The 15,456-nt window shown below is 26.6% G+C and overlaps 1 protein-coding gene across 4 annotated transcripts in view; it reads right to left on the reverse strand.

Moving 5' to 3' along the window:
- LOC129960151 (solute carrier family 4 member 11-like) overlaps positions 1-15,456 on the reverse strand; it is a 321,996-nt gene that overhangs the window by 124,049 nt on the left and 182,491 nt on the right. For all 4 annotated transcript variants that reach the window (XM_056073339.1, XM_056073338.1, XM_056073337.1 and 1 more), the window contains exon 3: positions 15,219-15,353. In XM_056073339.1, the coding sequence (XP_055929314.1) occupies positions 15,219-15,353 (135 nt within the window). The remainder of the gene's footprint in view (positions 1-15,218; positions 15,354-15,456) is intronic.

The raw sequence follows: 15,456 nt of genomic DNA on the forward strand, positions 1-15,456 counted from the left end.
TTATAAAATTCAATGTAGCTCACAAATGGACTTTACATATTAAAGAACTGTTTTGAATGTCAGTTTTTACGTTGGGGAAAGTTTATGTGCTTTGCAGAAATGTATCGGTCCAATTCTACAAAAAAATCTAAAAAATGAAGTTTATATTCAAAGAAATCATATAACTTTAAATCTTCTTGTTGTTAAAGCAAATTTATTTCAAATAATGAAAGTCGTATTAATATAAACTTATAAAAAATAATTATTTCCATTGCCAGTTTTTTAATTGTTTGAAATAGATATTTACATTAAATACAACTGAAAGTCTTCTGCAAGTAATAATACTTGCATTGTTTATTATAAAATATTTAAAATATTTTGGTTAATATGTCTAAATTATCAAAGGAACAGTTTTACAAAGCTAATATGCTAATTTCTGTTTCCATAAGTGACTATTGTTAAATTTTGTTTATTTAATATACAATTAAAGATTTCTAGGGATTCTTTAGTAGAACCCTAAAAGGTATACATAAATTTTGATTTCTGATTTTTCGAGCAGTTTGTTTAGAATATAGTATACAACTAGAATTAATACATTTGGGTATGCTCTAGACGCGCCAAATATCTTAGAAGTGATTTGGTCGATTATAAAACGATAAATTCCAAGCAGGGTGGAGTTGAAGTCTCGTTAAATTTTTGATCGGACATTATTGAAATACTTTTAAAGTAGCAGCGAGGTGTTTTTAAATATTCTATCTTAAAATCAGACAAGAACAAATAATTCTTTTGTAAAAAAATTTAGACATTTCAGCATATCGAATGCAATGTAACTGGAAACAGAATTATATGGATGCACTAAAAGTAGCACAAGATTTATGAAATGGAATTCCCAAATTAAAGAAAATTCTCTGTATATATATATATATATATATAGTGAAATTGCATCATTTTTTGTCCTAGAATTGTTTCTCCGTTTTATATGATTTAATTTAATGGATTCGAGCATGTGTGGACAAAAACCATGAATTGTGAAAAATTAATTTTAATTTTAAAATTAAATTAAATCAATTTCATTTAAATCAAGAGACTATTAATTTAAAATGCAATAATTTCCTAAGAACTAAACGGTTTTTTACATTTTTCTTAGCTAAATCAAAAACTAACTGTGATATATCTCATACAATGATCATAATTTATCAGAAATACATAAAATGATTAGTATTAGAATTAATGTATTCTTAGAAAAATTTAGAATTGTTTTTTATGATTTGTTTGCTTTACGTTAGATTTTATTCAATTCAGCTATAAATAAAGGAAAGGAAAAATCGGGTCAAGTGTAAGCAAGATTTTAAATTCCCCGGACAAATTATTGCAGTGAAAGCATAACCTACATTAGCTTTTATCAATTCTTTTTTATTTTAATTGCTAAGAAGTAGTCACGTAAAATCATTTGGTCTGAAATAAATCTTTTTTTTTTTTTTGCTTCACACTTTGAATAGAAACAATGTAAAAAGAACAGATAAGCTTTCCATCACAGAATTGGTGTGGATAGTGGAGAAGAGGAATTAATAAACTTATTAATTCTAATGAAGGATTATTTACTAATCTTTGGATTTCTAATTGATAACCGAATACCTCGAAATCCATTCATTATGAAATTATTGTGAAATGCCTCGTTAAATTTTGTCACAAAATCTTTTGGTGCAATTGAAATATCTCACTTATTTTAACCCTTTCTAGGACCATGGGAAGTATGTTTCCCACCAAATTCATCAACCTTAGAATGAAGTTATGTAGGTTGGCATAAGTTCTCACAATTTTTTCAAAAAGTCAAAATCCTAGATGCTTCAGTTTTTTATTTCACACAAAATGATCTGTCTTGATTTTTTAATTAGTTGTTAATTAACCGAATTAATTAATGAATCACATTAAAGTTAGCTAATAAGTTAAACGAATCACTTTTCATAAGTCAATCTAAATCCTAAAAATATTTTAACAAACCATGATATATATAATGAAAAAAAAAGTAATTCAGATGAGAGAATGAAATATGTAAATATTTAAGAGCTCAATGAAGCATAAATCCAAACTTGAAAAGTTAATTTATAGTTCAAAGTAACGATGTAAACGATATTTAAATCATCATTTAGGGTACAGAATAAAGTTTTGGGAAAGAGTCAAAGCAATGGTTTTCATTCGACTCTTAGCACAGTTCTAATCAATATTATATGGAATGTTGCTATAACATTATTTAATGCTTTTGTTAACCAGAAGTCCAAAACATGTAGTTGAGGGAATGGTGAAATTTCATAGTCATTCCTTCTATACTCTATATATTTCAGTACAATAAACTATTACCGCGTATGTAGTTTAATTAGGCGCTAACTCTCGCATTTCCGCAAACATCAGCTTATTAATTCATTGTTTATGAACTGTTTTTAATAAAAGCATGGAGTAAATTTATTACACTGAAAATGTAACACATGGTCCCCAATTAAATGTTACAAAGAAGTATCGTAAATATTATTCCTCTAACATGTCACTAAGGAATTCTTAAAAATCACGTCGGGATATGATTAAAGACGTCTTCATTTCCCCTTCGTGTCACTTCCTCGAAAGGGTAGATATTACAAAAGCGACGAAAACGCTCCGCAACGAAAAACGAAAGGGAATAAAATCTGTCCGTCTTTCCGTTTGATAGATTTGTTCATTTTGAGCGTTGCTGATGCTTCTTCTTAATTGCATTTGTCTCTTCGTGTTGCCGACTGTTCTTGGATAGTTTTCGGATTCCTCGTCTCCAAATCCCACCCTTCAATATGCACTCAATCTCGTTACTAACACATCTCCATCAATTACCGTTCTCTCCCAAACTCGTTTCTCATCAAGATCCCATGTTTCACTTGCCTTATCACTGGTACGGTGATTGGCAATGATCCTACGCGGAAGAGAAAAATATTCCATGTCTTCTGCCGGGGGTAAGCTTCGGTTGAATTAATTACTTTTCTTATGCAATAAACAACTCGGAGTTTTGTGGATATTAAAGGAAATTTGTTAGTTTCTGTAACTGCTCCTAAATTCCATGGAATTTTATTTGGATTCCAGTGGTATCTCTTACTCAGAATTTGGGATTCGTGATAGTTCCTTCGAAATATTGTGACTAAAATTTTATATTTGATTTAATACTGATAATGATCGAAGGTATAGGCGTTGAAAAAAATTGTTCAATGTAAAGATAATCCTCATCTAGTTTTCGGTTGTATTCATTACTATATATTTGGAATTCTTGACAATTTCAACAAAATATTTGTAATAAAAATTTATAATCAAAGTGATAATCAATGATGATATATGCGCCGCTGAGAAATTCGTTATTTGTGAAGAAATCCAATGCTAATAAGATAGAAGAGAAATTATATATTTGGAATTTTTTTTTTTTTGCTCAAACAGGAATGTACTCAGTTGACAGAAAACATAAATAAATCTCTTTTTATCATTGGAATATTTTTTTTAATCATTGTACAAGTTCTGAAAATACAGTAATGCATTTCCTTTCTAAAATAGTTGCTAACTATTCAAGTTATCTTACATACAAACGAAAATTCATATATTATTTTGATAAACATGTTTTTACGGTATAATGATTTTTGATTTTTGGAGTCTCATTTACAGAACTTCATCTGTTAGACAGAAGCTTTTATTTACTGTAAATGTTTCTAAAATCTGCAATTGCTAAAAACAGTAAGTTTTATTTACCAGTAAATAGTTCTAAAATTTTTTTTTTAGTTTTAATTTTAAGCGAGAAATTGACGTTGCAGAATGTCTTTAAATAAATAAATCAAAACAGTCAGTTTAAATGAATAGCGAAAAGAAAAGTGAGATTTTTGTACGTCTTGAAGTTGGGTGAATTATACTCAGAATTGTAGGGAATTGTTTATAGTGTTTCAGGAATTACATAAATTGCAAAATACTGTAGGGAAAATGTTTGAGCATCTTTTATTTTCAAAGTTTCATAATGCAGATGACCTTAGTTGAGAATGAAAATTAGAAAAAATAAATAAATAGAAGCACCAGTATCATTTCTGAAATAGCTGCTGTTTGAAACATGCATCTAGAATCAGATTCAATCACAAATCTCGTTTTTATAAATTATATTTCTTATTCTGAAGAGAACTAATTTTATAAGGCTGTTTACAGTATTTTTCTCTTATTAATGGTAATTTATTAATTGCTGTAAAATCTTATAGTAGTCATGTAAATGCAATTATAATGAATTTAAATTAGAGTGAAATTCTTTAAAAATGATTTGAAGAAAATTTTACATTTAGCTTTAGATGCGAATTAGCTCTTTTGTATACATTTCAGAAAAATTCATTATAAGCGAAGAGGTTCTACGAAGTCGAGCTATAATAGAGAAAGAATATATGAAAACGAAGCGAAAAAGGATATTTTTAAGAGTCTTTTCGCTCTTCGAGTTTGCTTAAGAGCACTTGGCTGAGTATCATGGTATGAAAAACATAAGCAATTCATACTTTCATGATTAAGCTATGCAAATGTTACTTAGTCACTGTATGAATTACGAAAAGAAAATGCAGCGATCTCTTTTATTAAATAGCTGCATTCATCCAAAATATACTAGCATCAAATGAAAACCCGAACTCATTTTTATAAATGCTTATTTTCTCTCAAGAATCACTTTAATTAAAAAAAAAAAACATTTGAAGTTCTTTTTATCTGAACTCACTTTTAGTGAATATAAAAGCCTTATCAACTAAGAAAAGTAATAACGGTGTTTCTAAATGCTTATTTTTGATCAGCATAGAAGCTAGAAAAAAATATAAAATTTAATTCAGATATTTTCTATTCATATAACAATAATACAATAATTAAAATTGTAAAATTTGCTTTATAGTGACTTTATTAAAAAGTATTATACGAAGCTATGCATCCTGGATAAAAAAAAATATTTTCAGCAGAATTATTAAAATCTTTGTATTCAAGTTATATTATGTGTAAGTTCCAAAACTGATTGCTCAAAAATTTGATATTGATCTACATTTTTGCTTATAAAGCCATATAGCAAATTTGATACAATTGACTCATCATATTATTGAAGCATGGTACTCATATACAGATGAACGGGAAGTCAGACTTACTTCTAGAACACAAATTTCGCCCAAACTGTGATGCACAGTTTGAAACATAAAGCAATTTCGGGATGAAGACCATATATCAAGTTTCATTGGGCTTGAAATTTCCATATTTCAGTCATCGTATTGTCAAACAAACAAACAGATATAATTCCGGAAATACATTTTTTTTCAGTTTTAGATGATCTAAAGCGTATAGATTTATAAAAATCTCGAGAAGGATGATTTTGATTAAAACAGTACTTTCTCTTCCTACGCCAGAATGTAAAAACAGTGTGTATAATTTGCAGTAATACAATTTGCTTTATAGGAAGTTCAGAGTAAAAAGTTACATAAGACAAAGCATACTTGATAAAAAAATTTATGCTGATATACTAAAAAAATGCTTTGAAGTTATAGAATTTTCAAAAGAGGTGTAACATTTCTTCACTTCTTACAGGCGATTAAAAATTAAAGCTCCTTTTCTAAGAGCTCGGAAACTAATGTCCATTTATTGAAATTTTCGAGAGAAAGGAAAGAAAAATAAATAACGAAGGAAGTAAAAATAACTGCATTTTAAAACAGGAAGCGGGATTAATTTTTAATAGTTATTCTTGAGCCTACACACGTCAAAAGAAGTGAGAAAGACACGTAACAGAAGAAAAGTAAAAAACACACATAAATGCATTGGAGCTTTAAGATGAATATTTTTAATTGAGGAAATGCAGAAGCTTTCGATGTTTTTTCTAAGATACTGAGCACGGAGGCAGCTAATTTTATCCATAAAAGTTGGAAGTCGAATTCTCATATTGAGAAAATTCAAGTTTTCAACATGTGTATTTTTATGCCTAAAAACAATTATCAAAAGTGCAAGTTTTGAATTATTAATTACTGTCGTTTTAAATTTCATGATATAAAATAATATATAATTTATTATTATTAAAGTGAAACAGAGATTCATATAATTTTATTTTTAAAATATTTTAATTCAATTGGTTTTTTCCCCCGATAATTACAAATGATAGTGTGAGTGTCTACGCAGTGTTACCATATGCACTGATATCGTAAAAAATTTCAAAAATCATATTCCTGAGAGTATTCCATGATATATCATATCAGAAATTCATTTCTCCTAAGAAAAGTATCAATTAAATATTAAATTTGCGAATTTGTTTAATTATTACATGATTCTTAGGAATATTTTTCATCTTTTATTTCAATTAATTAGAAAATTAATTAGATTAATTATGTTATGACGTTATATTAAAAGACAAAATGTTAGAAGAAGAAATTATTCGAGTTTTTAATTGATACGGTAGTATTTTCTGCTTAAGATTTTGTGTATGTATTCCAAGTATCAAAAATTTATAAATTATTAATTAAGTATAAATATATATTTAATTAAATTAAATTAATTTTATTTTTATTTTTATCACAGTTTAAGAATTCAAGATATACGTATGATTTCATCCCTGTATTATATTTTCTAAAATGAAATCGATTTTTTATACTTGCAAGATTTAGTAGTCAACGCAAACATATAAGATAATCATATTAATTAAGTATCACATTAGTAAGCATTAAAGATGATATGTTAATTCAAAAATTCAATTCTTCCCCAAAGTAAATAACTCAACTAATTATCCTGACTTTGTTTCTTTCTTTGGAAATGCGAAGACTTTCAACTTAAGCTTCAATTAATTAGATTGATAAATGTAATTAATAAAGTTTTTTAAAAATTGAAATACCCATCCTAATTAGCTGGATTGAATAACATAATTTGATTAAAAGAGTGTTTGTTACTAAATAACAAAAAATTGCTTTATCTTATTCTAAACGTACATCATTATTTTAAATCTCGCTACCCTAACAAAATAATCTCCAGTATATAAGACTAATATTATTATAGAATTCCTTACGGATTTTGTGGTTTAGTCGTAAGTTGCTTGTTATCCGATTTGTTTCTTTCTATAGAAGCTCGTCGTAATAATGAATTCATTAAAATGGAATTAAATTAAAATGTTCTTTAGCGAAAAAAGCAAATCTCAGTATTTTACGTACAAATCAAATGATTCACTAATATAAAAATAAAATAACTATCACCATCAAACATGTTAAATGAACTGAATTTCATTTACTAGGGCGCCGATTCTAATCACCGGTTTTACTCATTAGCTATTTTAAGACTATTCTGTATTCAAGCAGTTTGATTCAAAAGTGTAATTGTTTCGTGGAGTTAATTGCAATTGCTATTAGCACGAAAGGGAAGATATTTTTTTTTTCAAAATCAACAAACTTACTAAAGATAAAATGCAATTTTTTAGCCCTGCTGTCAAAATATTTTTTGTCTGATATGTGAGTATTCAACATGAAAAAATGGTTTTTAAATAACAGAAATTTTACTTTATGAGTGAAGTTGGTCTTTTTCTCCTCAAATTTTTCCTTTCTTAATGCACTTAGATACCAATAATCTTAGACGTTTTATCTGCACTGGCCAAAAGATATATAAAAGTGTTAAATAATGAATATCAAAATAAAGAATTTTCAGCAATTTACTATTTTTTCAAATTATTATAGCTATTCTGCAAAGCAAATGCTCTCTCTATATTAAACCAGTCAAAGTAATTGTTTCTAGCCTTTCTCATATGTTTTAACAATATAAAAATGTTTTGTATTTAGCTTTATAGGATAATGAAAGAGATTTCGAATTCAGCATTTTATAATTCTGCCCTTAAATCAATTAGTTATTTCATACACACATTTAGTGTCCATACATCATATCAAATATATCTAGTGCATTGCATTTTTGAATGACAGTCATCTCATGCAGACGGACCGATGGACAAATAGTGCACTCGTCGCTACTTTTTTCTCATATTTTACATATATCTATTATTTTTTGTAAAGATTTTATGCTAGCATTCATATATCTAGTATGTTGTGCATCTTTTAAACACCCGAATAGACAGACCAATGATCAATACATTGACAGATTAAGTGCAAAAGATGAAACAGATCCTCAATTACAATGATAATGCTAAATCTTATCATTAGGGTACTAGGTTTTGCGAGTGACTGTGTTCACATCATTGAATATTTTCTATTGTTGAAGAGAATATATTTGTGTAATTAATTTTTGATTATTAATAATTAATTATTTTGGGAACGGCTGATGCATTATCATATCAGATTTTTTATAAGAGAACTGAAGGTAACTAGTTTAATTTGACCCAAAAATTAATTGACGCCAAAGCACTAATATTCTCCAAATTTGGTGATAAAAAATAGACAAAAACTCTTTTCAAGCTTTTAATTAAGTCATATTCAATACCATGTTGAAGAATCAATATTTTTCCCGCCCATTTCTTGTTCATTTCTGTCTTCATTCTTCTTCTTTTTTTTTTCAAAAAACTAATAACCGTCATTCAAGATCTTTATTATTGAATTCATAAGCCGATGTTTCCTTTCAACATATTATAAAACAAAAAATTTGTTTCGTCAACTGATACGTATACTGCTACGAAATATGACGCATTTTATTTTTGTTAATCACTTCATTCATGATTTAATTTCTGAACATTTTTGGAGCATATAAAATACAACTCGCGTCTGTACAGTCGGCATAAAAAAAATCAATTGTTAGATATCGTTTAAATACAGATTAATTAATTACAATTTTTTTCTATTATCTAAAGATCCGAAAAGAAAATATTACAGTTTAGTGTAAAATGTAATTAATTAAGAAAATAAGTGGAGTAATCAGTTAGTGACTGGACAAATCGAATCTCAAAACATCTGAAATCAATGAATAGAAGTCACGGCAAAACTCCTCTCTCTTTTTTTTCAATGTTATCTCAGTTGAGCTCCATTTTTGTATTTTATAAATATATTCATATAAAAATTTGGTCTTATTGAAATATTGTTTCAATCAATATAAGCAAAGGCACTTTATGAACTCTATATGTTGGTTGCAATTTAAATTTATGCTCTTAAATACTATTACATTTAGCTTAAGATTTTTTAAAGATTTTTTTAAAGAATATTTTAAGATGAAACATATTAAATGTTTTTATTAAAAGAAAAGGAATGAACATTGTGAAAGGGCATAAATGGAAGGAATATTTATTAAGTTATTAATCTATTTTTGTGTCTCATGCTTACTATAATATTAAGGTACAATGAGTAGTAAAAATTTATCACAATATAGTGAAGAATTTTAGAACTTATTAAAGATCTATCCTTAAAAAGTACATGATTTTTATTTGAAATTAAAAATTTGTTTATTACGCCGGACTGTAATTCACCCTGTGTGTTTATACTATATGAAGTCGAATACTATTTTTATTTTATTAATTTATTGAATTATTATTTAAGATGAAAATTAAATGAAGACATGAGATTATTCTCCAATTTTGTAAAATTTAGAACATAAATAAATTTATTTTAATAAAAATATATATTATATAATGTTTTTATGCCGTTCATGTATCAATACTAAAAATGTATTATCTATTATTAGAAGACATATAAAAAAAAGAAATTTTCATACTCATTCTAAACAAAGAAGGGAGAATAGAATTGCAAATATGTAATTTACAAATTTACTAATATAATTTAATAATACAGAATGCTTCTAAACATCTGAAATTCGTATCGAAAGATTTAATATTTTTTAGGTCCACTGAACAAATATAAATATATTTCGGCGGAAAATGATGGTTATATAAAAAATTTTATAGAAACAAAAGTACTCTTTACATTATCACTGCTTATTGTAACACAGTGTAGACAAATTGTATCAAACATTTGTTACAGTAGAAATAAATATTTTTCAAACGTTTAGATCAATACGAAGTGTTCCCCGGTCTATTTTATATTCAGTTTAATATTCAGAAGTGATTGAAACGTTTGTTCAAAGCTTTGCTGCATTTATGGGAATAAGAGCATAATGGATTCTCTAAAGGTTCCAGCAGAGAGAATGGGACCTCACAGAGTGAGTTTACACAAAATCGAATTTGTGCATTATAGAGGGTATTAAAACTCTCCCAAAAAGTATAAAAAACATAGTTTTGGAAACTATGTATAAAAATTGTATTGTTTTGTATAAAAATATTTTATTCTCATAAAAATGAAAGTTTAGAATAATAAACTCTAAAAATTAAAATTGGCCCAAAGAATATATTTAAGTGTATTTCTGATATAAATTATCTCAATTCTTTTAAGGTATCTAGTTATAGATACCTATTTTGTTCATATATTTTATCCGTACAGTTAACAAAGAAAATTATGCACTTTTTATTTTGCTGAGCATGCAACGTAAATACTCAATAACCAAAAAAATAATATCTAGTTAAGTTAATGTCGGCGTTCCCGTTAATAAAAAAGCTGAGTTTAAATTTTTTTATTAATGAAATTTTAAAAATAAATATTTTAAAGTTATTCATATTTATAGTGAAATTGCATGCTTTTTCGTCCTAGAATTGTTTCTCCGTTTTATATGATTTAATTTAATGGATTCGAGCATGTGTGGACAAAAGCGGTGAATTGAGAAACGTCTATTTTAAATTTAAAATTATGAAAAATAGAAATATTTTAGTAAATATTTTCATTTTGTAATACTAAATATTTTAATCTTCATTTGAATCAAGAGACTATTAATTTAAAATGCAATAATTTCCTAAGAACTAAACGGTTTTGCACATTTTTCTTAGATAATCAAAAACTAACTATGATATAGCGAATACAATAATCATAATTTATCAGAAATACATAAAATTATTAGTATTAAAATTAATGTATTCTTTAGAAAAATTTAGAATTGTTTGTAATTGTTGTTGTTATGATTTGTTTACTTTACGTTAGATTTTATTCATTGCAACTATAAATAAAGGAAAGGAAAAATCAGGTCAAGTCTAAGTAGGATTTTGAATTTTCCGAATAAATTATTGAAGTAAAAGCATAATCTACATTAGCTTTTATCAATTCTTTTTTATTTTAATTGCTAATAGGTAGTCACGTGAAATCATTTTGGACTGAAATAAATCTTTTTTTTTTTTTTTTTGCTTCACACTTTGAATAGAAACAATGTAAAAAGAACAGATAAGCTTTCCATCACAGAACTGGTGTGGATAGTGGAGAAGAAGAATTAATAAACTTATTAATTCTAATGAAGGATTATTTACTAATCTTTGGATTTTTAATTGATAACCGAATACCTCGAAATCCATTCATTATGACATTATTGTAAAATGCCTCCTTAAATTCTGCCACAAAATCTTTTTGGTGCAATTGAAATATATCACTTATTTTAACCCTTTCTAGGACCATGGGAAGTATGCTTTCCACCAAATGCATCAACCTTTGAATAAAGTTATGTAGGTTTGTATAAGTTCTCATAATTTTTTTCAAAAAGACAAAGTCCTAGATGTTTCAGTTTCTTATCTCACACAAAATGATCTGTCTTGATTTGCTAATCTTGTTTGATAAAAGTCAAAATTCTCTCTACTTTAATAAGTTTAATTAAGGCATTAAAAGTATTTTATTTTACGATACTATTTAAGTCATTTAAGTATATGTATTATGCCTTTGAGGGTTTCTTGTATTTATCTGCACGATTTATGCTACTATTTCTACTGAAAAAAATACATTCAACATTTTATTATCTTAAAAATGGTATTTGGGGGTTAAAAGTTTAATATAATAACATTTCATAAGAGGAATTCCTACGAAAACTATTAAACCAGCGTTCCAAATTTAACTTTTAATTTCTCTTGTGCGCCGTTACCCTGGTTACAAGACTGAAGTCATCGTGCCTCCAAGGATTTAGTGCATTAAGAAGATTTACTGAAATAATTCATTTTCCGTTTGGTCATTTTAAGGAAAATTTCAGCAATCAGTTTTCCATAATTATTTAAACAATCCAAGCAGAATGGCATTTCTTTATATTTATATTTGTTACAATAAATTAATATATTTATATAAAATGAATTCAGATAAAGGGAAAACCCTAAAGTATTGAAATTCAAAGCTTTCAGATGCATTTAGATATTTTAGAGTTTTATTTTGTTATTATCAATATAATTACCTACAAAGAAAAGAATTAAAGAATATGGGTCTTCGCAATGCTTTTGAAATTAATTAATATCAGGTTGTGTACATAGATCATAAGGATAAACAAAACAATTCTTTGAAATTGAAACAAGGAAATAGAAAGGATTTTGAGAAATTCAAACCTATTAAATTTTGATACAAGTAAAAAAACGAAACAATTGTTTGTGAGACCCTTACAATAAATAACAAATAATCTTTAAAAATAGAAAAAGAATAGATAGATTAATGCAAGTTTAATAGAGTCAAGACCAATGCATTTTAACGTAACACAGAAGCAAAAATAAAATAATAATTCAAATGTTAAGAAACTTGCCAAATGGCAGCCATCCAACAAAAGAGCAACATGTTTTTCTAATAATATTAGGCACTAAATCTCTATTATTATCAAAAGAAAAGATTTTGCTTCAACAGGAGGAGTATGGAGTAGAACCAGCCATTCTCACTTCGTGCAATTATTTGTCTTACGAAAAGCCTTCGAAGAAATTTATATAGATTACGGAAAAGTTTTCTTTTGATAACAAAAATATTTGTAAACAAATTGATATCGTCATTTCAATATTCTTTCTCCATTAAGAATATTAATATTATTTTCTAATATGTCTTCCATGTGTTATTAAATTGTGAGTTTAATATTTAAAATCAGTTTAGAAATCGTAGAGATCAAACAATTTAGTTTTTTTCGAGGATAAAAATATTTTAAGTAAATTAAAGTTCCATTTCTGGTTTTATTTTATTATTCTGTCTCTTTTGAAATTATTTGCACAAATAATAGATAACACATTCCAGATAAATAACTCACTTATCAATGAAACGTTTAAAAACTGAGCACAGTCTTTACGATAAATAAGTATTTTACATATTTAAACATCTTCTTCTAAAATAATATCATTATTTAATCCTTTTCATTATATTTTTAAGGAAATAAATACAACAAATGCATTTCGTCATTTCTTAAAAAAGTTTTAATTTTCATAAAAATGTTTGCTAACACATAAGAAAAAAATATATTCTCAGCAATCATTTCATCATAATCAGAAATTTAAAAAGGCAATTTTTTGCATTTTAAGAATATTTCAGTTTTAATTATTAAATAAGAAACTGTTTCATTAATTCCGTTCAAGAAAGAAGGAAAAAAAAGATAGTTGGAAAAATATTTCCGCTAGCAAATCTTTGATATTTCTTCTATATTATTTTTACAGCATTTGTGATTAGGCTAAAGTTTTTTTGGAACTAATTAGCATTAGTTATAAAATACGTGGATAATTCCCTTGGTTTAAAAAGTTACCTTTTAATTCATTTAGTTTTAAAAACTATTTAAATATGTGTTATTAAAAGAAAACATTAAATTCGAAAAATGCTTTCATTGCTTTTTTTAAGACTTAAAATAACAAAAATGATTCCAGCCAGTTGTTATTGCATACAAATTCCTTACAAATATGAATTAATTATTCTTGTTTGTGTTTTGAGTAAAGTATAAAAGAAAAGATACCAGAAATTTTGTGTGAGAGAGAGACAAAACTGTGTGTGTTTCAAAGTTTTTTTTTTTTTTTTTTAATTTTGGAAAACTCTTATTAAACTTTATATTATTTTTCATAAATAAGAATTTCAGAAACTTTCCATGCTCATACAGATAGAATCAAAGAATCATTGTTTTAAAATAATAAGTTCACAACGCTCAAGTAAAATTTATTCAAAACTAAAATGGCATCTTGCTTCATTTAATGTTGCTTTCATCTTTCGTTTTTTTCTCATTTTACATATAAGTTGTTCATTTTCCGCTTAACTATAACTAGAAAGTTTAGCATTAATTCCCTTCAAGAAAGAAGGGGAAAAAAGGTAACTGGAAAATATTTCCATTAGAAAATCTCTGATATTTCTTCTATATAATTTTTTGCAGCATTTGTAATTAAATTAAAATTTTTTGGGACCAATTCGCTTTGATTATGAAATACGTGGATAAATCCTTTGAATCATTTAGTTTAAAAAGCTATTTAAATAAGTGTCATTACGAGGTAACATTAAATTCACAAAATGCTTTAATTGCTTTTTTAAGGCTTTAAATAACAAAAACGATTCCGGCCAGATATTGTTGCATACAAATTCCTTACAAATATGAGTTAATCATTTTTGTTTGTTTTGCTATAAAGACGTTTTGATAATTCTTTTAAAAAATCATCTATTGAACAAAATTAATGCTTTTGAGCTAAATTACTCTATTTTTGCTAAAATGTTTTTAACTGCTTCCTTAGCTAAATAATAGATTTTTAAATAATTAATTCCATTCAGTTCCAACACTACTGAATTTCGAAGATATTTTTGCTGAATTTCAAAGATACAGAAGAATTTTGATAATATTTTCCTGAATTTTGTTAAAAGGAAGAAAAAATTATTTTTAAAATGAAAAAGGCTTTAATTTACCAACAACGGGAAAAAGAGTAAGACTTCACAGTTTTTTTGGGGTTTTTTTTGAGTGAAGTATAAAAGAAAAGATCCCAGAAATTGTGTGCGAGAGAGAGACAAAACTATGCGTATTTCAAAGTTTTTTTTTAATTTTGAAAAACTTCTAATAAACTAAGCTTTATTATTTTTCCTAAATAATAATTTCAGAAACTTTCCATCTTCATACATGAATTATAGATAGAATCAAAGAATTATTGTTTAAAATAATAAATTCACAACGTTCAAGTGAAGTTTATTTAAAACTAAAATGCCATCTTGCTTCATTTTAATCTTCCCTTTCATCTTTCGTTTCCTTCTCATTTCAGGTATAATTTGATTGATTAAATGTTGTTGATTTTCCGCTTAATTATATTTTTAATAAACAAGAATTTTAAAATTTTCAGTTCTTACTTGTTTGTTTCTATCTAAATTCTGGAGAAATGAAATATAAAACCTCTTGATTTTTAAAGGCATCCGAAATAACAGCATGGAAACGTATCTCTAATTTAAAAAGGAATCACTTCGTAGAGAATTTAGAAATATTTAATGTTGCTCAAAGCTTACCTTGTGAAGCATCTTGTCGATGATTCCTTCCACCGAAGTATCTTGCACGTCCAAGAGTAGTACGGCCTGGTTGAGGAACTGGTCCACATCCATGGAGGCACGGACTTCTGCGGCAAAATCTTTCATGGGCAATCTCTGCAACATAATATAAATCAGGCCATCGTCCGAAGGGTACCCTCCAGGTAAACTTTTACGGCGGCACCGAAGTCGGACCATTTCATTGTCGGGATCGTTAGAA

The sequence above is a fragment of the Argiope bruennichi genome, chromosome X2, assembly GCF_947563725.1.
Source record: "Argiope bruennichi chromosome X2, qqArgBrue1.1, whole genome shotgun sequence".
Classification (NCBI taxonomy): Eukaryota; Metazoa; Arthropoda; class Arachnida; order Araneae; family Araneidae; genus Argiope; species Argiope bruennichi.